This window comes from Bidens hawaiensis, unplaced genomic scaffold (assembly GCF_021521415.1).
Source record: "Bidens hawaiensis isolate Kalapana, Puna unplaced genomic scaffold, B.hawaiensis_p1.1 tig00009623_1, whole genome shotgun sequence".
NCBI lineage: Eukaryota > Viridiplantae > Streptophyta > Magnoliopsida > Asterales > Asteraceae > Bidens > Bidens hawaiensis.
Window position 1 is genome coordinate 119265 of NW_027491722.1, and position 22865 is coordinate 142129.

Below are 22865 nucleotides of genomic sequence, written 5' to 3' on the forward strand. Positions count from 1 at the left end.
TATGTGGGTTTTCACGATAAAGACGAAAGACCAAGTTGCGGGTTTACTTATTGATTTCGTGAAAATGGTGGAAAACGAAACGGGCAAGAAACTCAAAACCATACGAACCGACAACGGGGGTGAGTTTACATCCCATGTGTTGGAAGATTACTTATCAAGTATAGGTGTGGCACATCAGTTTACGGCCCCGTACACCCCACATCAAAACGGAGTGGTTGAAAGAAGAAACCGAACCATACTTGGTACGACTCGAAGTTTGTTAAATGCGATGTCACTACCACAAGATCTATGGGGAGAAGCGGTTCATCACTCGGTTTATTTACTAAACCGGTCACCAACAAAATCTTTGAAGGATTCGACTCCGTACGAGAGTTTTAAAGGAAGAAAACCGAACCTTTCACACGTTAAAGTGTTCGGATGCACGGGGTATGTATGTAAAAGTCCTTGGTACCGGTCAAAAGAAATTAGACGACCGAAGCATTGTGATGATTCACTTAGGTACTCAACCTGGAACAAAAGCCTAGCGTATGTTTGATCCGATCAAAAGGTGAGTACATGTTACGCGGGAAAGTGCATATTGAAGGAGTCTTGGTCGATGGAGGGGCTGCGCTTCTTTGTTCGCTAGGCCGTTCGCCTTTTGAATCAAACAAAGTAAGTAGTAGGGGCTTCATAGCAACTTTCATTCCAATCCCAAGCAATAGTCAAGAAGAAAAACTCAGGACTAGGAAAGAAAGGCAGAGCGTATAACTGTCAAAAGTGAGTGACTGTTCATCGGAACTGTTATAGTCCAAATACTCATAAGGTTGGGTCGACGCCCGTCTCCCCCCAAACTGTACTTGCAAGTTTCCCCGCAAAAAGCTGATACCAGCTTCTGACTCCTTGCCTTTGTATACCTCGCACGAGGCTAGGGTCACTTAGTCGATGCCAACCTCTTAAGTTTGACGAGTGTAAAAGGTACGCGTGGGCTAATCTTGACAAACAAGAGGGCGAAAATGGTCCTGAATGGACCAAGTTAATTGTCAGGTGCGACATTGATCCCGAACCGAAGCAAGTGACATCCGGGTTTGACACCAGGTCCGTAGACCGACATGATACTGGTGAGTTGGTTCGTCTCAGAAACGGAAATGAGTCATCAAGTTCAGAAGGTGGCAGCCCACCTGTAAGCCCGGCTAGGCCCAACACTGGCCTAAACGAAGAACCGTTACAAGTTATCCAGCCGCGTCGAACTACTCGAAAGACGGTTTTACCCAAGAAATTTAGCGACTTTCTAGTTGAAGGTATACCGACACCCGCTGAGCAAGATCCGACAACCGACGAGGTAAATCTCCTATTATTCGATGATGAACCGGTAAATTTCGAGAAGCGAATAATGAAAAACATTGGAGAAAAGCAATGGAAGTGGAGATCGAGTCGATTGAAAGAAATAAGACATGGCGGTTAGTCGAAGCACCACCCAAAGTAAAACCGATAGGTTTAAAGTGGGTCTATAAAATCAAAAGAGATGAATTCGGGAAAATAACCAAGTACAAGGCCCGACTCGTAGCTAAGGGGTATGTTCAGAAATATGGGATCGATTTCGAAGAAGTGTTCGCACCAGTAGCGAGAATCAAAACCGTTCGACTTTTACTCGCGTTAGCAGCAAACCGAGGTTGGGAAGTTCATCACTTGGATGTAAAATCCGCGTTTCTTCATGGTGATTTAAAGAAGAGGTGTATGTGTTTCAATCGGATGGGTTCGTTAAGAAAGGTGAAGAAAGAAAAGTGTACAAGTTGGCTAAAGCGTTATACGGTCTATGCCAAGCTCCAAGGGCGTGGAATACTAAACTAGACGGGTCGTTAAAAGAACTCGGTTTCACTCGATGTAAACAAGAACAAGCGGTTTACAAACGGTGTTCCGGTCAAAGGCTACTACTCGTTGGAGTTTACGTTGATGATTTGATAGTCACGGGTACAAGTGTGCAAGAAATTGCAAATTTCAAAAGACAAATGGAGTAAAGGTTCGAGATGAGTGACCTCGGGTTGTTGCATTACTATCTCGGGATCGAAGTCAAGCAAAGTGATCGTGGGATAACGTTAAAGCAAAGCGGTTATGCAACGAAGATCCTAAAAGAAGCAAGTCTTTGGGAGTGCAACTCGACTCAATTTCCTATGGAACCGGGCTTAAAGTTGTCAAAGGAAGATGAAAATCCGAAGGTAGATCCGACTTGTTATAGAAAGATAATCGGAAGCTTGCGGTATTTAACTCATACGAGACCCGATTTTAGCTACTCGGTTGGTTATACGAGTCGGTTCATGCAATCACCAACTCAAGCTCATGCTCAAGCGGTTAAATATATTCCCCGATATCTAAGAGGTACACTAGATTTTGGTATTACTTACTCGAGAGGCGGAAACAGTATGTTGCACGGGTATAGTGATAGTAGTCATGCGGTGGATATGGATGATGGTCGGAGTACATCAGGTTTGATTTTATACTATGGTACATCACCGATATCATGGGTTTCTCAGAAACAAGGAACGGTAGCGTTATCATCATGTGAGGCTGAATTTATGGCAGCTACATCGACTGAATGTCAAGCCTTATGGCTTCGGGTTTGTTGTCAGAGATGACCGGAGAAAAGGAGGAGATCGTGACGTTGAAGGTGGATAATTCATCGGCTATTGCCTTGATGAAGAACCCGGTTTTTCACGGGAGAAGCAAGCACATCAACACACGTACCATTTCATTCGGGAGTGCATCGAGAGAGAACAAATCAAGGTGGAGCATGTCAGTGGAGATTTACAAAGAGCAGACATCCTTACAAAAGCGTTGCCACGGTTGAAGTTTAACGAGATGCGAAGCTTCATCAGTGTCACAAGATTAGGGGGTGATTGTTAGTGTAATCTTGCGTAAGTGCGGGGACCCCTAGTTGTCGTACTTACAAACCTAGGGGTTATTGATTTAGTTTTCCTCCTATTATTGTCTAACAAGTAATTGTATGGTTATAAATAGGGTTTATTTGTAATCAAGTATTCACAACAACTTACTAATCAATACAATAAAGGTTTAGACTTGAATCTTATTGTCTTCAATAGTTACATAAGAATGGATAACGTGAGTTTTCAAAAGCTTTTAAGTTTCTAAGTTCATAGGCTTGCATATCATATGAAGGGTGTAGATAAGGAAGGCGGCCGCCCACCTTAAAATTTTATCTTATTTAAGTATATATGTGATTTATTTCACCCCCCCCCCCCCCGCAGTGACGGATTCAGGAAATTTTTTTACAGGTGTCGGAAAACTTTTTAGTCGGTATTCAGTTGGCCATCGTTACATAATTTTTTTCCGATATGTTTCGGCCGCCCGTGTCAAGTAATCGGTATATAATTTTTGGTCAAGTTTGGCCCCTCCGATTGGCTAGAATTGGGTCGGCTCGAGTAATATAGAAAAAAGATAATCAAACAAAAAAAAATAAGGTGAATTTCATTATAAATGCATAAATAAAATGCCATGTCTAAAATTGTTCTTTACGGGTTTTCATTTTTTGAAGCTTAACAAAAATATCATATGGTAAACATGTCTTTTTCAATAAAACAAATACAACTGTTCTTTAAATTCTTATCGCCCATATTATTATGCAAATCAAACTTCACGTAAAAGTATTTTCAACGTTTGCGGTTGTGACGGGTAATCCAAGAGCTAGCCTCAATAAACGATAAACCAATAGAAATGAAGTTGGCGAGCAAACCAACGTATGTAGGAAGTCGAAACATTTTATTTGAAGATTAAAACACTTAAAATCCCGTTGAACTCACTTAACAAATTACTTGCGTCATTGTAACCTTTTTTAATAAGATAGATGTATTTTGGGTTGAGAGTTTTGAGCTTGAACTTAAAACTTAGGAATAGATTGATCGAGTATTTGGGCTTAAATTTGTTTCAATTAAACTCAAATTTAGTTATTTATATACATTTATATAATTATAAATGTAAATTTGTAAAGTTTATTTTTTTATTATGGCCGGTCTCGAAATTTCATTGGAGTCGTTCTCGAATTTTCACAGGGTCTTTTTGTCATTCACGAAATTCACAGGGGTCGATGTCAAAATTTCACAGGGTCAGTCGAGATTTTAACACATATACCACTAAAAAGAAATTTCTCACAGGGGTTAGCCAACCCCCCTGCTCTAAAAGTAGATACGCCACTTGCCCCCGTTAATAGGACTATTGGAGGATCTAGGTGAAAAGAGAAAACAAGCTTTCTAAATTTTAGAGTGTATCTGGCAACTACTGTCTACAAAGGTCTGCAATAGTGTTAGGTGTAATTGTAAAACGAAGAAGAAGAAAGTTGTTGAAAATTGAAGAGAGAAGAAGTTGTAGTTAGACATATACTTTTAACTTCTTTTCATTTAGTAATACTCCTTTCATTTCAATTCATAAAAGTATAGATTAAAAAAAGCACACTCAATCTAATTTCGGTAGGTCTTTCAAAACAAAATCTAATTTCTGTAATTTACCCTTTGCATATTTAAAATTTGAAACTTAGTATTCTCTTTAACTTTTAACTTATATTTTATTGTATTGTTAATTTAATTCAATAACGATAATATGATTTTGGTTTTAGTTATATCTTACTAAAATTATTCTTTATTTTATTTAAATAAATTTTATTGTTTATAGATAGATATGCTTAACACATTTTTATTATAACCAGTGGAGCTTGCTCCAATGGTCAGGAACATGATAGATGACCTAGATGTCCTGGGTTTGAATCTTGATTCCGACCGGATTTTACCAGAGCATTAAAACCTGTCGTGCCTTCGGGCGGGGTGAGCCAACTGGGTTTTACCGGGATCGCCAAGCCAAACTCGGAATCCCGGTCATGTCAACATAGTTGGCCTAAGTGGGGTGGCGAGGCGCGGTGTATTCGCGCAATGAGATAACCTAACTGTGACAGACCCTAGTCGAAAAAAACACATTTTTATTATGCTTAAAAAACTAAATTCATTTAATAATTGCTCATCTAACCATCTTAATCTATCATTATAAACACTTTAATCATTTTATAAGTAAGCTCAATAATCTTTACCATTTAAATGAATAAATATTTACTCCAGACGTAACGTTTTTTTTTTTTTTAAATTATTCATTTTAGTATTATTTTAAAGTATAGAACCAGAATTAATAGAAACCTTTCATAACGGATATTGTAACGAACGAAGGAAGAGAGTATGGCGTGGGGGTGTATGCGCCACTGGAGCAGTATCAGGGCTCCGACGGTGGCTTGCGCCGGTGTTCAACCGGAACCGGTGAATGCTAGGGTTCTGGTACTCGGTGGAACCGGCAGAGTCGGTGGCTCTACCGCCATCGCTCTCTCCAAGCTTTCACCTCACCTCCGCATCATCATTGCTGGTCGTAACAGGTAGGTTTTTTTAATTCATCCTCTTTCAATATTTAAACGCCTAATTTTTTTTAATTATTCGTCTAGTAAATAGTCGTAGTTAGTTGTGATAAAATTGATAATTAACTAATGTTAATGATAGCTTAGTTGCACTTATGAAGTAGGCACATCATCAACTCTTTTGTATTGATCATGTTTTGCTCTTCAGATAACTACTCACCGCCACGGGTACAAATGAGGAGCCTGAGCTCGACTAGGCTTGAGCTCGGCTCGTTTAACTTGCATAGAGCTCGACCTCAGCTCATTTCGGTCTCTATTTCTAAAGCTCGAGCTCGGATCGTGAGTAGTTTTTCAAGCTCGAGCTCGGCTCGTTTACTATTAATTAATTAATTTTTATATATTTATAATTATTTTTATACTTTTTTCAATTATAATTTTATTTGTAACATACTATATTATTTAGTTATTTTATCAAAACATAATATATAATTGTTAATAGTTATTATGTGTGTGTGTGTGGATTATAAAAGCTATAAAATTGCTAGGCTCGTTTAGGCTCACGAGCCGGCTCGAGCTCGACAAGTGAAGCTCGGGCTCGTTTATTAAACGAGATTACTTTTAGGCTCGGGCTCGGGCTCGTTTAGGCTCGGCTCAGTCGATCTTTTTTCGCCAGCCGATCTCGAGTAACTCGCGAGCAGCTTGGCTCGTTTGCACCCCTACTCGCCGTTAGTACTTATTCCTGTTGAAGCAAATCGATACAAGCTAAACAATTAAACACGAGATTAATGGAGTAATCGGTTGTATTTAATTGATCCATAAGTAAATTGGTTACAGAGAGAAGGAGATGGGAGATTAGACTTTCATCTACAAATTCATTCATGCCCTAACTCTAATCTACCTGTCCTTTTTAACATGCAATGGTACTGGAAATCCTTCACAAATTGTTGGGCCATTCAAACTCTTGAATTGGGCTGTATAATGAGTCCATTATGGTGTCATGTATGCTAATTGGGCTCGGATCCATAACGTTCATAACAACCATCTAGGCAGTTATTGAGGGAAAATATCGGATATCAGTCAAGGACCGATATTTGAGACATCGGTTATCGCGGTGAGATATAGGTAATTTCAATATCATGTAAATTTATAAGTATAGCAATTTAACACTAATACTTTAAGTATACTTTTCTACCATTAACTAATTAATCTTTTGGAACTTGCAAAACATTCAAAACACTAACAATCCTGGCAAGCAGGAACTGACTAAGACTTAAAAAAACTAAAAATTGATAATTAAGACTTAAAAGTTAAAACATTGATATAGGGAATATCGGTGATATATCATTTAAATATCGGTCAATATCGACGATGTTATCGGTACCGATATTCTGACCGATATTTTATCAAGGGACTGTTAACCGATATATCACTGATATATCGGTGATATTCCGGCAATATCGACGGCATAGACAACCGTTAGTTTGTATATCTCTACTATATATAAAGCATGAGTTAGGGACCTCTTAAATTTTAAGAGGTACCTAACTTGTTGCTTATTGTACAACATACTATGCATAGATTTAAGAAATTTTAAGCGTAATGTTGTCTTTATAGCACAACATGGTTACTTTAGTTTCTTACATAATAGTTTCAATTTTAGTCCTCTAACTTTTATCAAATTTTGTTAATTTATAGAATAATTACACATTTACTCCTTATTTAAAACAAACTACCTCCACGACTTAATATTTTTTTAAGAAAATTATTCAATAAAAACGAACATTTTATTCTCTCTAGTTTGAGTATGATATTGCTAGAGTTTATTCATTTCAAAAAATTTAACATTTACGTGATTACCGGTTTGTAACGACAGCGGGTCAGGTCGGGCGGTTCGAATCATGGGTCAAAATGAATTAGAGTCGGAACATATCAATACAAAAGCTGGTTAATTTGGTTCGGGATGGGTTCAGGACGAAAGGGGTCATGTCAAAAGGGTATCAGATCGAAACGGGTTTCGAGTTAAAACGGTGTCTGGTCCAGATGGGTTTCGGGTCAAAACGGGCTAGTTTGAAAATCGATTTATTTGAAATTGTTGTACATTTTAGGCATCAGTTCCGTGATGACATTGTTTACACGTATCAGACCCAATAAACACGTGTCCAACACCACGTAATGAGCGTTACCCAACCTTGGTAAGCGCCCAACACCACATAACACACAAGTAATCAACGTGAGTTACACACATCATGTCGGTTAAGCATGTTTAATGCATGTAGCATGCATTCAGGTGCCGGTTATGCGTGTTCAACTGTCAGTTACACACGTATTGGCTTTGCATGTGTTACGCGTCCAATTTCGAGTTACGAACGCACCGTCGTCGGGTTTGCGCATTTACTCCGCTGCATAGCGCGGGCACCTGACTAGTCTATATATACATGTAACTCTCATTTGCTTAATCCCACATTGGTCAATTCTGATATCTCTCTCAATACACACACATGACTGATCATTGGGATATTCTAATCCTACAATTCTTACTAACTTTGATGTATCTGATTCATGGAAATTATCACATGGATTCAAAGTCCCCATACACGTAAGCAATTCAGATGCTGCCACATTAATACAGTTGAAAGCTCTTGGATTTGCATATCTCCAACCATGTTGAATTAGTCAAACACATAATAATGGCGATGAATGATATTAATCATATGCCTTCGTTTTTCGGGTTAACCTAATTGTCGTCCACGTTCCCATTTCAATATCATGTTTGGAAGTGCTTAACATAATAACACCCGTTATTTCTGTAACTTGCATGCTGAACACTCTGATGTATTTTAGGGAAAAAGGTGCTAGTATGGTGGCCACACTCGGGGAAAATGCTGAGTTTACTGAACTTGATATTAACGATACTAAAACACTGGAATCGGCTTTGACCGGTATGTTAGCTCTTAAAAATATTTGAAACTTTGCATTTTTTTTAATATATTTCTTTTAATTTAGCACAAATAGCTAAGTCTAGTACTTCTGCAGATGTCGATCTTGTGGTACACGCTGCAGGGCCATTCCAACAAACAGATAATTGCACAGTTCTGAAAGCCGCCCTAAGGGCCAAGGTGAGAACAAGGTAAACCTAATTCCATAATTTCTTCAAGTTATAGCAATCTGTCGTTTTTGGAAATACTTTTGAGTTCTGACGCATTGTTTTCATTGAATGCAACTCAACTAATCTCCATCCATTGCTAGACAGCATATCTGGATGTGTGTGATGATACAAGCTACGCGTTGCGTGCAAAATCGTTTATGAATGAAGCATTGGCTGCAAAAGTTCCAGCTATAACTACTGGTGGAATCTATCCAGGAGTGAGCAATGGTGCAAACCTTATTCCAAAACACCTACATGTAGGGATGTTGCTTGGGTTAGTTTTGGGCTCAAACTGAACCAAAACCCAATAATTCGGGTTTTGAGTTTTTGAAAACCGTTTGGGTTTTTTAATTAGAGTTTGGTTCGATTTTGGTTTTTTCAGTTTTTCCATTTGGGCTTGAAATTTTTGGGCCAAAAAAATTAGCTAATTAGGCTACACTATTTATTATATGATTATAAATTACATAACATTCAAAAATAAGCATTAAAACCTATACATTCGGTTGGGATTTTTCATTTTTAATTACATTAAAAGCTGAAACTGAACCTATATTCGGTTTTTACAAAACATAAAACTAAACCATCGGTCTTTGTTTGGGTTCAATAATTTTGATTTATTCGGTTACGAATTGGTTTTTTCAGTTTCATGCACACCCGTACCTACACGACTACAGTTGTTTGTTAAAAACATGTGATCTGTTAGTTGTATTTAGTTATAATTAGGGTTTTAGCCCATATAGTTGGCTAAAGCCCATGGGCCTTTTATGGGTTGATAGCTAGGGTTTATTTGTGTATAAATAGATGTAGTTGTTTATGTATTTCACACACCTTCAAGTAATAAACATTACTTTCACTACAACCATCTTCTTTACATGGTATCAGAGCTACGGCTCTCGATCCAAACCCTAGCCGCGATCTGACCCGAACCCGAGTCTGACCAGCCGTCACCAGCAGCCTTCAGATCTGAAACAAGCCCCTGCCTTGTTGTTCTGTCCTGTCACGAAAAATTTTTTTTTGACCGCGAAATCACTGTTCACGCCGGAAGTCACTGTTCACTGCCGGAAGTCACTGTTCGTTTGCCGGAATTTCTGTTCACTGCCGGAAAGTTACTGTTCGCTGCCGGAATTACTGTTCGCTGCCGGGATTAATTGTTCGCGACGATTAACTGTTTACGCCGGAATCTGTTCCCGCCCTCCACCCGCACTTGTTACTGTTCACAGTCAATTTTCAGTTTCGTGTATCACTATGGGCGAAAATACATACATGTATACATTTACTAAAGAGGAGCATTCAACGGTTTCTTACCTCCCAGTTGCCTCATCCTCAAACCAGCTCGGCACATTCAGGTAAACCTTCTAGCCTTGACTTATCATGGGTGATTGATTCTGGAGCCACACATCACATGACTGGGAATCGGGGTATTTTTTCTAGTCTTCAAAATGTTTCCCATGCACCGGTACGTCTTGCCGATGGATCTTCATGTCCCGTTCTCGGCATAGGATCCATCAGTAACTCGGAAAACCTAAAACTGTCTTCTATCCTATTTGTTCCTAAATTTCCTACCAGTCTTTGTTCAGTGAGTCAGATTACCAAACAAAACAACTGTTCTGTGACCTTTCACCCAACTCACTGCGTTTTTCATGAACTAGGAACAAACCGGGTAATTGGTACTGGTTTTGAATCAGGAGGTCTCTATCGTATATCCCCGTTTTCGCATCATGTAGCAAACTTATGTGATTCCGCTGTCAGGGAGGCTCACTGTCGGTTAGGTCATCCCTCTACAGCGGTTCTGAGGCAAATGCGACCAGATTTACCACTTTCGTCTTTTAATTTTCATTGTGAGTCGTGTCAACTTGGTAAACATACCAGGCGTCCCTATCCCCGTAGGGTGTCCAATCGAGTCAGTTCTTGTTTTGAACTGTTGCATTCTGATGTATGGGGTCCTTGCCCTATCAAATCTACGTTGGGTTTTGAATATTTTATTACCTTTATTGATGACTATTCTCGCACTACTTGGGTTTATTTGTTGAAATCTCGTAGTGAGGTATTTTCCATATTTCGAGAATTTAATGCTTATGTTCAAAACCAATTTAACACCACCATTAAAACTTTTCGATCTGATAATGCTAAAGAATATTTTTCCACCGACTTTTCTTCATACTTAAAAACCAACGGCATTATTCATGAATCATCGTGTGCTTATACATCTCAACAAAATGGTGTGTCCGAACGCAAAAATCGTCACATATTGGATGTTGCTCGCACAATCATGATCCAATCACGTGTTCCTCATCGTTTTTGGGGAGATGCCGTTCTCACTGCCACATATCTGATTAACCGCATGCCCTCAACCGTTCTTCATGGTAAAACACGTTTTCTGTACTATTTCCCAACGATGATCCATTTCCTCTCGCACCTAAAGTATTTGGTTGCGTCGCCTATGTTCATGACCATAGTCCAAAAACCATCAAACTTGATCCCCGAGCCATTCGTTGTGTCTTTCTTGGTTACTCACGGGTTCAAAAAGGGTATCGATGCTATAGCCCATCACTTCACCGATACTTTACCAGTGCCGATGTCACTTTTCACGAGTCTCCTTACTTTCTCAAGTGTTCCACTCCTGTTTCTGACCCGTTTTCCGACCTCGATATACCCACATCTCCCTTCATCCCCACCATTCCTGTGTCAATTCCTTCTACCGATCCAATCTCTACTGATTCTGACCCACCGACAGAATCTCCGCCACTGCTTTTCACATATGCTAGGCGGGGTAGGGGTCAAACATCAGCGACTCTTGATTCACACCCTGGCCACGACCCCGAAATACCCTCCGATACTCCGTCTACATCTGAGCAATCCACACCTCTCACTAATACATCCTTACCCGATCCAACAACCTCTGATACACCCATTTATGATCCTCCTGGTGCCCCGCTTCCCGATATACCTATTTCCTTTCGCAAGGAACCCCGGAAATGTACTCGTTACCCAATTCAGGACTATGTTGCCTACACCCACCTATCTCCTGAATCTCATGAGTACACCACTACCCTTGATTCCTACCCGATTCCCAAGAATGTGACGAGCGCTCTCGCTCACCCAGGATGGAGACAGGCTATGGAAGATGAAATTGGGGCTCTAAAGTCCAATCATACATGGGATCTTGAAACACTTCCTAAAGGGAAGCGTATTGTTGGTTGTCGTTGGGTGTTTACGGTTAAACTACACCCGGATGGCTCCTTACACCGCTTAAAGGCTCGGTTGGTTGCAAAAGGGTATTCTCAGGCATATGACATTGATTACGATTAAACCTTCTCTCCGGTTGCTAAAATGTCATCTGTCCGTATTTGTATCGCTCTTGCTGCCATTAATCATTGGCCGCTCCATCAGCTTGATGTCAAGAACGCCTTTCTTAATGGTGTTCTTGAGGAGGAGGTATATATGGAGCAGCCCCCAGGGTTCGTTGTTGAGGAGGAGGCCTCAAAAGTTTGTAGACTACGTCGTTCTCTATATGGTCTTAAACAGTCTCCCAGGGCATGGTTTGGTCGATTCTCTAGTGTTATGGGACAGTTTGGGATGACTCGGAGTGCCTACGATCACTCTGTCTTCTTTAGACACCAGAAAGGAAAGAGGATTATCGTAGTTGTTTATGTGGATGACATTATAATCACAGGTGATGACGAGGTCGGGATTATCGAACTCAAGCAGTTTCTTCAGTCTCAGTTTCAGGTCAGCGACTTAGGTCGATTGAGGTATTTCCTTGGCATAGAAGTATCCCGCTCTCCACAAGGAATACTTCTCTCCCAACGAAAGTATGTTCTTGATATGTTAACTGAATATGGCTTATTGGGTTGTAAACCTGTTGATACCCCAATGCTTCCTACAAAGAAACTCCTCCCAAAGGAAGGAGATCCAATGAAAGATCCTGAGCGATACAGACGGTTGGTTGGTAAACTTAATTATTTAACCGTCACACGACCGGATATCTCCTTTACTGTCAGTGTTCTGAGCCAATTTATGGCTACACCATACACCGGTCACTGGGATGCTGCCATTCGTGTCTTAAGATATCTTAAGACCTCACCTGGCTTGGGTATATTATACTCCGATCAGGGTCATTGTCATGTAGGTGCCTTCACGGAAGAAGGAGATGGTCGGATATCAGGGTTCTCAGATGCAGATTGGGCAGGTTGTCCGATTTCTCGACGATCTACCACCGGATATTGTGTGTTTGTTGGAGGAAATCTTGTATCATGGAAGAGTAAGAAGCAACACACGGTTTCCAGGTCGAGTGCCGAATCGGAGTATAGAGCCATGGCAGATGTAACATCAGAGATGACATGGGTTCGTCGTCTTCTCAGAGAGCTCGGGGTTGTTTCTAATGACTTGATGAGGTTATACTGTGATAGTCAGTCAGCCATTCACATAGCCAAGAATCAAGTATTTCATGAGAGGACAAAACATATTGAGGTCGACTGCCACCTTATCAGAGATCGAGTAGTAGGCACACAAACTGATCCTCCTTCCATTCAACCAGTTCATGTGAAGACAAATTTTCAGCTAGCAGACATTCTAACTAAACCGCTCCGGAAAGCTCAGATAGATTTTATTTGTAACAAGTTGGGCATGATTAACATCTATGCTCCAACTTGAGGAGGAGTGTTAGTTGTATTTAGTTATAATTAGGGTTTTAGCCCATATAGTTGGCTAAAGCCCATGGGCCTTTTATGGGTTGATAGCTAGGGTTTATTTGTGTATAAATAAATGTAGTTGTTTATGTATTTCACACACCTTCAAGTAATAAACATTACTTTCACTACAACCATCTTCTTTACATGATCAAATAACTAAAGATTGAAAACAATTTATAGAACATAATTACTATGTATCGACATTAGATTTTGACGTGATCGTTTATCTACTTATCCCGACAGTGATGGCAGCAGAGTTAGTGCGTGTTGCAAAAAGTGAAAATAAGGGTGAGCCTGAACGATTGAGGTATTAATTTGCTTAACAAGTCAACATCTTATGTGTTTCGTTCCTTGTTTATGAAGATGCTACATATTGGATTTAATGATATGTTCGTCTCAGGTTCTACTACTACACAGCAGGAACTGGTGGTGCGGGCCCGACAATATTAGCCACTAGTTTTTTACTTCTTGGAGAGGAGGTTATCGCATATAATAAAGGTCTATCTAACTGTTTATGCTTCTCTTATAACATTATACATGTTTCATGATGCTAACAAGTAACTGTTTATAACAGGAGAGAAAATCAAATTAAGGCCTTATAGTGGAATGATCAACATTGACTTTGGGAAAGGAATTGGGAAAAGAGATGTGTATCTCTTGTAAGTTCTATATTTCAACCATCATTCTATCAGCATTCAACAGAACCAGTAATCATTTGAAATTTGAAATCTTTATATTATATGCGTGCATAAAGTTTAACACATAAACCATTTAATGTTAGGAATCTACCAGAAGTGACAAGTGCACATGAGATTCTTGGAGTTCCAACTGTCAGTGCTCGATTTGGAACAGCACCGTTTATCTGGAACTGGGCCATGGATGCAATGACCGGTTTCCTTCCTTCTGTAAGATATACATGTGAAGAATCACAATCCATTTTTCTACATTTAGGCCTGTAAAAACGAACAAGAAGGAGGTGTGTTCGTGTTCGTTCATTTAACTTTAACCGAACAAATGATCGAACACAAAAAATTAAACGAACGGGATTTCGTTCGTTAAAAGTATAAGTGAACGGTTCACGAACAGAAACGAACGAAGAACATAGACAAATAAACATAACCGAGGGAACACCAATTAAAGGTAAACGTGAACATCAATCTGTTGGGCCTGAAGAAATAATAAAAGCAGACTCAACTTTCATGGGTGGTATTTTAATTGTATAAACTAGATAAATTTTAATGAGGCCAAAAGAAAATTAAATGAATATATAAACTAACGAACTTGATAAAAGTAAAGTAGTAAACCAACGAACATAAATGAACGTAAACGAACGTACAAACATAATCGAGTGTAAATAGACGAGCGTTCACGAACATAAATAAACGAACGAGACCTGTGCTTATGTTTGTTCGTTTAACTTAATGAACAAAATGATTTGTTCATGTTTGTTTATTAAATAAACGAACTTCCCACCGAGTGGTTACAAACGGTTCACTAAGCGTGCGGTTCGTTTACAGGCCTATCTACATTAACATTAGAGATGAAAAAATAAAGAGGTTGGATAACGGGCCAAATCGGATTCGGGTCAATGCATGCAACCTCTTGTATGGATCCAAATGGGGTGGGTTGACCGTTGACCTGAAATTCATATAAATAAATAACATCTAATATGATTACAAGCTTTTAATTATTTCAATAATAATATATTGTTTTAAATAAAATGATTTAGAAGGTTTAATAAATGAAATTTACACTTTGCACGACTTTTGGCACGTTTGAATATATTGTATGCAAATCATGTTTCAGTTTGTTAAATATCACGTGTGTTTTGTTCTATCTCAAATTATTAAGGGTTGTTTGTCAATCTAGTGATGAACTATTAAGATATCTGACCGACTAGAGGAAACCTCTGAATGGTTCAACATGCTTCTGAATCTTACCATTAAGACCATGCGTAGTGGTAGGGGAGAATGGGAGGAGAGTTGTGCAACGTGACGCCAGTCAACAAGAAGATGGATTGTATTTTAGGGGTGTAGTGATGAGGGAGAGGTGTCACAATTTTAGTGGTTATGTGAATAAAAAATTAATAAAAGTGGGTGGGCCCACAAACATTTGGCCGAGAAATATTTCTCGTCACTCCTCTTCTTGTTCACTTCTCAAGAGGGGGGGGGGTGTTTCTTCCCAATCTCCCTCTCTTCTCGTCCATTGTCTAAGAGGCTACATGGTTCTTAGAGGTCTAACCAAACACTCTTTACCTCTGACCGATTCAGAGGTAGACTCTTAATGGTTAACAGCTACCAAACAGCCCCTTAGTCTTGTAATTCATTAATATTATCACCTGTAGAATTAAACAAGGGGCCCACATTGACATTACATGTTTGGTTATGGTTGCAATGTTTTAGGAAGTACTAAGAGACAGAAGCAAAGTACAAGAGATGGTTCGGTTGTTTGATCCTGTAGTTCGCGTCATAGATGGCTATGCTGGAGAACGCGTCTCACTAAGAGTAACTAGTTCAAAAATTTTTCTTCTTATACAAAATAATAAGTATACTAATAATAATCTCCACTAATAAGTCTTTTTTATCAGGTTGATTTGGAGTGTTCAGGAGGACGTCAAACAATCGGTGTTTTCACTCATAAAAGACTCTCTATGTAAGTCATATTTATCTGGACTCCGCAATTCTGGCCTTATAATGAGTAAATGGGTTGGCTTTTGTGTTAATTTATCTTAAAAATGAGTAAATTTAAAAAATTGTATGCGGTTGAATGTTTTCCAGATCAGCTGGTTATTCCGTAGCTGCATTTGCTCTAGCTGTTCTTGAGGGCAGCACACAACCAGGCGTATGGTTTCCAGAAGAGGTACGCGCCACAAACACATAATTTTAAAAAATGAAAGGGTAAACTTGTAATATTGAAAGTTTTAGCAGTGAATGGATCGTTTCATGCGGTATAAAAATGACGTTCCATACATGGTTCTATGATTCTCGGCATTTATGTTTTTCACTCTTTTTACAGCCGGAAGGGATCGCCATTGAAGCTCGGGAACTTCTCCTTGAACGTGCTGCACAAGGAACCATTAATTTTGTAATGCACAAGTATGATTCTTCTCTTCCCTTCATTATGCACAATCAATTTCATTATGCGTATATACACATGTACATACAATATATGTATGTGTTAAAAAGTCGTTTATGCATGCATACAGGTCTCCATGGATGGTGGAAACAAATCCAAAGCTGGTTGGACTTGGAATATACGTGTAACATATGCACAAATATATACATACCACACACTGTGACAGAGACTGGTTACACAGAAAGTATCCTACTATATTACATTGTTATATTTCTTCACCACCTTTATTCATTAGCAAAATCACTGCTTTAAAATATATATAAAAACTATCTTTTCTGTTCCTTTGTCGCGATTTAAAAACTCACAAATTTGTATACATATACGACCAGGCCAGCTGAGCTAGGTAACGGGTCAAAACATGTTTTTAGAAAGTATCAAATTGGTTCATGTTAGAACGGGTCTTGACTAAAATGAGCCCAATAGAAGCGAGTCGTCTAGAAGAAAAGGAATTATAATGGGTTTACTCACTATATTTGTTTTATGACGGCTAGTGGAGTAGTGATGGTGAGGACGATGGTAGTCGCGGCTGTAGACAATAATTGATGACTCATTTGGATCAATTCTAACTCATTTTGACCTAGTGTATAATTTAAGCAAACTTAAATGAACCTGTTAAGCAAATCTAAATTACCTAAATCAACATAAAGTTGAAGTGACACCTAAGATATTTTGACAGTGACGCCCATGAAAATTTTGTGATCAAAGACAACAAAAGAAATTATTTTAAATTTTTTAGCAAGCAAATAAACAAAGTATTAACAACAATTAAGTTAACAATAAAATCGAGTAAACCCATAACCTACAAGAGTACAAGCCACTAAATAGTGAGCATAAATGCAGCCTCCCCTGTCGCTATTTGGCCTCTAAGCCGAAGTTAATTCCAAAACGCCGCTGTAGTCCGGCCACATCTGTCGCTCCTCACGCCTCCGCGACTGTCCCCCTTTAGTCATTTGGTATTTTGATTCTTTCGTGTAATCTTGTTTAGAATTTAGATGCTTGGTCAAATATTTAGAGGATGTGTCCCGGCCAGTTGACCGAAATATCTATAACGGAGAGACGGACATCTAAAAACTGAAAACTACTAACACTGTTGAAAAAAATATTTATTTTTTCTTGACTGATGACGACCAAGCTAATTTTTGTTTATATGGAAAAGACTATATATTTCAATAAAATATGTAGCAAAATAACTGTGTTGTTACTACTAGTACTAGAGTTATGGTCTTTACTATGACCAGTCAAAATGCTGAGTTTGGACTTTCCACTGACCTAGTGACCTCACAGAGCAGCTAGCAAGCGAGTAGTCCGTTTAGAGTTTAAACAACTAAAAGTCAAAGGGAGGTGAGTAGTTTGGTAAATGTTCCTCATAGCTAATAGCTTCTTCATCCTCTTTTTTAAGGGCGAAATTTAATTTTTGTTGTTTATGAGACTTAATCCAAGACATCCTAAACCCTTCCCAACCTAAGGTGTTTAAAGAATTTATCTTTGTCAATGCTCTACATCGCTTCTTGCTTGAGCTCATAATACATGCTTTATATAATGTAATCCAAAACACGAAGACAAAGAGCCGGGCTTTGAATAGGAAAAAGAGTGGATCTGCAGGGTCCCAAATGAATTGGCTTATTTGAAAAATGCCTTGTTCTTTGGATGATCTATCTCGTGTCTGGTACTCCACGGTTTGTAAAAAAGAATTTAGGCACATGCCTTCCGATATTTTTGTTTAATTATTATTTTCAGCATTTATTTTCTTGTTTAAACTTCTACAAATTTGTTCTTTTTTGAATTTTGATCATTATTGATCACCCCCACCTGTCACTAACGTGAAACGTTCTTTCTATTTTATTCTGTAACATTCCACATCAGTTGATAAGGAAAATAAAACTTTCTTTACAAGGAGGTGGATTTCATCTATATTATAATGTTTTTTATTTTCTTAGCTAAACAAACTATATCGAACCAAATCAACGTCCAATAATATGGACAAGTTATTTTTATTTATTTATCTATTTTGCTAAACCAATTCCAAATTCGTTTTTTTTTTAATATTTGTTATCTTTAAGAAAACAATCTATGTTTTAATTTTTAAGAATTTAATTAACATGATACCACACTTTTATTGAACTCTCAATTTAGTTTAGTATTTATATTTTGTGTATTTTCAATTTTTTTTAAGACTTAAGTATGACTTCAACCACTTTGACCGGTTCGGTTTGTACGATCAATGAACGATAAGGTAGCCGATTCAGTGAAAAATCCAACTACGCAAATATTGTGTCTTGCACTTTCAAACAGTTGACGAAAGCCCAAGATGTCTACACAATCTGTGACCACCGGTTGGAAAAAAAAAAAAAAGACCCGTTAATGTATGTACCTCTTGGTTGTGACTAGTTTATTATAAAATCCAACAAGAACATTTACTTCAAAAAATGACAATCAGAGGCTATATATTCCAGATGATTATATGGCAAATAAGGTGAAGATGATTATATATTCTAGGGATTAAATTTTTGGGATTCACTCTCATCCATTCTTATTAATAATAAAAAAAATATTATTTAACTTAATATGTATACAACAAATACGATGTAGAGTTGTCATATGAACAAATTAGAGAGATAAAGATAGACTTAAAACAATATTATAAAGATTGAGAATCTAATATGAATACTCGTATAGAGATCAAGTTGTCTATTAAATACGAGTGCACGAAATAATGCAATGTCCAACTCCTTTACACCACCTCATATTATTTATTATACGTCTTCATTTCATCATACACTTATACACCAACTCGATTACGAAGTATACTACATACTCCCTCAGGCTCACTTCATGAGGACTATCACGTTTCAATGGCTTTCTCTCGTCATCATTGCACCATTACAAAGATTAATTGCCTAGTCGGTGTTTAACCCTAGAAGCGTGGTGCGATCACAAGACCATCCGAAAAGATTACAAATCATCTTGATCATGAAACTTATAAAATGTACAATATATTATATTTCAAACTCACAAGAGGAACTAAATTACCCTATTCAACTACATGTTCACTTGACAATTATGTCTTATCGATCATGGACCTCTTCATCTACACAACACAATATTTATAGTAGTTCCAAATCATGTACCATGATGATTCGGCATGTGATCAAAGTGGATCAAGGGATAGAGCTAGTTATGTAAGTGTACTGCCTAGACAAGAAAACTACAAGGCATTGAAAAGAAAGAAAGAAAGCGGTCATGTACTGCCATTGATAAGAAGCTGATGATAGTGGCTCAGTGCTTCACATGCAACCAAGATGTACAGTTGGTCATTTGGAATCATTATAATAACTCTATGATGCATGTAAACATGTACATGGTTATTGTACATAAGGTGATGTAATTATTTTTGTTTTTGTTATTGTTAGGCATACTAATCATAGTAATGCATATTCATGGTCTAGTTTGTTGGGTCAAATCACTTACCATGGGTTCGAAGAATGACAAAACAAATATGTCTGGTAGGTTGGGGCCGTTGGGCGTTGAGATGAGCCGGTTTGACTGGTTTGACATGAATTGATCGTATTTAAAAAAGTATATATAATAAAATGATTTTTTTTTGTTATAATACATGTGCTTAACTACATATAAAAGTTCAGTTTACACAGCCAATTCCAAACCGAACTAGACCCAATTGAACAGAAAATTTTTTAAATTAAACCGGCCAGACTAATCACTTGCTTCGATTTAGACAGCTCGAACGATTAAATAACAAGCCTGATAAAAAGGACATGACATAGATTCGATATGTTAAAAAATGTTTGGAAGACAAAAACATTAAGAAAACATGTCAATAACCACTAAGGCTGAGGGGTGTGGGGGGCTCTAATGGGGGCTTTAGTGGGGGCTCCAGCCAATAATATTATGACGTGTGGCAGAGAGAGAAACTGGATAAGGGGGGTGTTGGAGCCCCTGGCCCTGGTGTGGAGGGGCTCCAGCAGGGGCTCCAGCGATTTTTATTTTTTATTTTTTTATAAATATATTCAAACAACGTATTATTAAAAAAACTCATAAATTATTAAAAAAACACACATTAATAAAAAAAACACATTAATATCTAAAATTCAAATTACAAAAAAAAAACATACTAAAAATTAAACAAACAATAATACTTAATAATAACACTAATCTAATACAAGATCATCGGGTCGCATCGCCCACAAATGTTCAACCAACTCATGTCGAAGAACCCCGTGTATCTCACGGCTCTTGATATTTGCTATGTTATGAAGTCTTTGTTGATCACTGATTGTGGACGGTTGCGGCGGAATGTCACCTTGGTAGTTTTGGCAGATAGCTTTGCCCTCGTCTTCTAACGTCATGTTGTGTAGGATCAGACACGTGTAGACGACGTCAGTTATCCTCTCCCGAGTCCAATAACGTATCGGGTTCGCCAGTACATAATATTGTTTTTTAATAGCTCCAAAAGCTCTTTCAATATCTTTTCTAGCAGACTCTTGCTTCTTCGTAAAATACTTCCGTTTGTCGGCGATTGGATCTGTAAAAGCTTGAACTAACAAAGCCCATTCGTTGTAAATACCATCGACCAGATAGTACCCGTACTTGAAGAGTTCTCCATTTGCAACAAAAGATTGAGGTGGTTCAACCCCGTCGATAAGGTCGTTGATCAAATGTGACTGATCGATAACATTAAGGTCGTTATTTGACCCAGCAACACCAAAAAAAGCATGCCAAAACCAAAGATCCTGTGACACCGCCGCCTCAAGTATAAGGGTCGGCCCTTCATGATCACTACGGTGGAACTGACCTCGCCAGGCCGTTGGACACATAGCCCATCCAACATGCGTACAATCGATGCTACCTAGCATCCCAGGAAAACCATGTTTTTCTGCGTGCACCTCATATATGCGTTGGATGTCATACATTGTAGGTTTACGCAGATATCCCCGAGCGTAAATCGATATGACTCCTACGTATATAAAATAATCTATAAACATATAATATATATTACAAAATGTAATAAATATTTAATAAAAAATAAAATTAATGTTTTTTACCTTGGCAGAAAAAATGAAGGGATTCACGTGCAACCCTTTTCGACATCTGTAAATACTCATCCAAAGCGTCCGACGAGATGCCGTACGCTAATTGACGGATAGCAGCCGTGCATTTTTGAAGAGGGGTAAAACCGGGGAGACCCCTAGCATCCTCCCTTTGTTGAAAAAAGGGATACCGTGCCTCTAAATCACTTGCTATACGCATGACCAATTGTCTGCTCATTCGGAAACGAGTTCGAAAATCCGACTCCTCGTATACCGGTTGAGGGCTAAAATAATGCCTAATCAAAGTATCGTTAGCACCCGATCGATCACGATCACGAGGTGGTGCTCTAACCCTCGGGACTCGAGGTTGATGGGCTTGATTTTGCAAGAGCTCGACCACGGTTGCGGTCAAAACTCCCCCTACATGAAGAAGCAAATCATCCTCTTCGGAGGAGTCGGAATCAGACGAGTACCACGACATTTTTTTTTTAAAAATTTGAGAAGATGAATTGATTTTGGGTGAAGGTTTGAAGTTGTGGTATAAAAATGGGATGAAATGAGGTATTATATAAAAAAAAACGTTTTTTTTTAATTAAATAAGAGCCAACGGCTCTTTGAAACACCACCAACGGCTCTTTCTCCCTTCCCAATGTCACTTTACGCCATCCTCAGCCGCTAACCAGCTTGCGTCTGCTTTGTTTTTCGTGCTCGCGCCCCGATAGCGCCCCTCTCGCGCCCCGGTAGTGTGGTGCGGTAGTGTGGTGCTAGCGCCTGGGGGCGCGAGCGGAGGGACTCTAGCGCCCCCGTTGAAGCTCCACACCCCTCAGCCTAATAATAGACCATTGATGTAACAGCATTAGATTTTATGTGATGTAACCACATGCCTACAAATTATTTTTTTTAATATTCCCCAACTTAGATGTTTGAACAGTTAACTTATTAATCAAATTAAAAACAACATACAATCATGACCAACTCCCCAAAAAGCACATACCAAGATCAAGCATTCAAGGGTTATACCATATGCATCTATGCATGTACCTCAACTAAATTCAATAAATAGCATTTAAGGACTTGGGTCACATAATCTTGAACTCTCAAGTCATGCATTGAAGTGTTGTACCGTGTGCAACTTGATTGTCCCCCAACCAAGGTCAACGAATTGGGTCTCAAAAAGTCAAAATCATAACATCTTTCCATTTTAATTTTACTTTTCAAGTCATGCAATAGGGTGTTGTACCATACTTATCTCTGGTTGTACCTCTAGAAAGTTAAAAGTTAAAACCTAGTTAAGACTTAAGGCTAAAGACTCAAAAACAAAACAGTTGTATCATCATCCATCTATGAGCTACCACCTAGCCATGCAAAAGAGAGTTGTACAATGTGCATCTTTGGTTGTACGTCAACACCATGGTCAAACTGAAGCCCTTCTGACTAAATCTAAGGCTGAGGGGTGTGGGGCTTCAACGGGG

The 22865-nt window shown here is 38.6% G+C and overlaps 1 protein-coding gene and 1 pseudogene across 1 annotated transcript; both read left to right on the forward strand.

Annotated features, from left to right (window-relative positions):
• The first annotated feature begins 2003 nt into the window (after nucleotides 1-2003).
• Nucleotides 2004-2609, forward strand: LOC143533181 (secreted RxLR effector protein 161 pseudogene; annotated as a pseudogene).
• Nucleotides 2610-5159: 2550 nt separating this feature from the next.
• On the forward strand, nucleotides 5160-16564 carry LOC143533190 (uncharacterized). The gene is made up of 13 exons (XM_077028043.1): nucleotides 5160-5398; nucleotides 8219-8316; nucleotides 8411-8493; nucleotides 8624-8750; nucleotides 13457-13520; nucleotides 13614-13711; nucleotides 13788-13872; nucleotides 13995-14118; nucleotides 15616-15717; nucleotides 15801-15865; nucleotides 15991-16072; nucleotides 16229-16308; nucleotides 16419-16564. Exons 1-13 carry the CDS (start codon nucleotides 5208-5210, stop codon nucleotides 16474-16476), a joined length of 1257 nt encoding a protein of 418 aa, XP_076884158.1. The 5' UTR covers nucleotides 5160-5207; the 3' UTR covers nucleotides 16477-16564.
• The last annotated feature ends 6301 nt before the right edge of the window (nucleotides 16565-22865 follow it).

Excerpts from the sequence above, each read along its gene's own strand:
- LOC143533190 (XM_077028043.1), top strand. The coding sequence starts at position 5,208 with ATGGCGTGGGGGTGTATGCGCCACTGGAGCAGTATCAGGGCTCCGACG. Across the intron at positions 8,317-8,410 it reads ACTGGAATCGGCTTTGACCG|ATGTCGATCTTGTGGTACAC; the intron begins GTATGTTAGCTC and ends GTACTTCTGCAG. Across the intron at positions 8,751-13,456 it reads CTATCCAGGAGTGAGCAATG|TGATGGCAGCAGAGTTAGTG; the intron begins GTGCAAACCTTA and ends TTATCCCGACAG.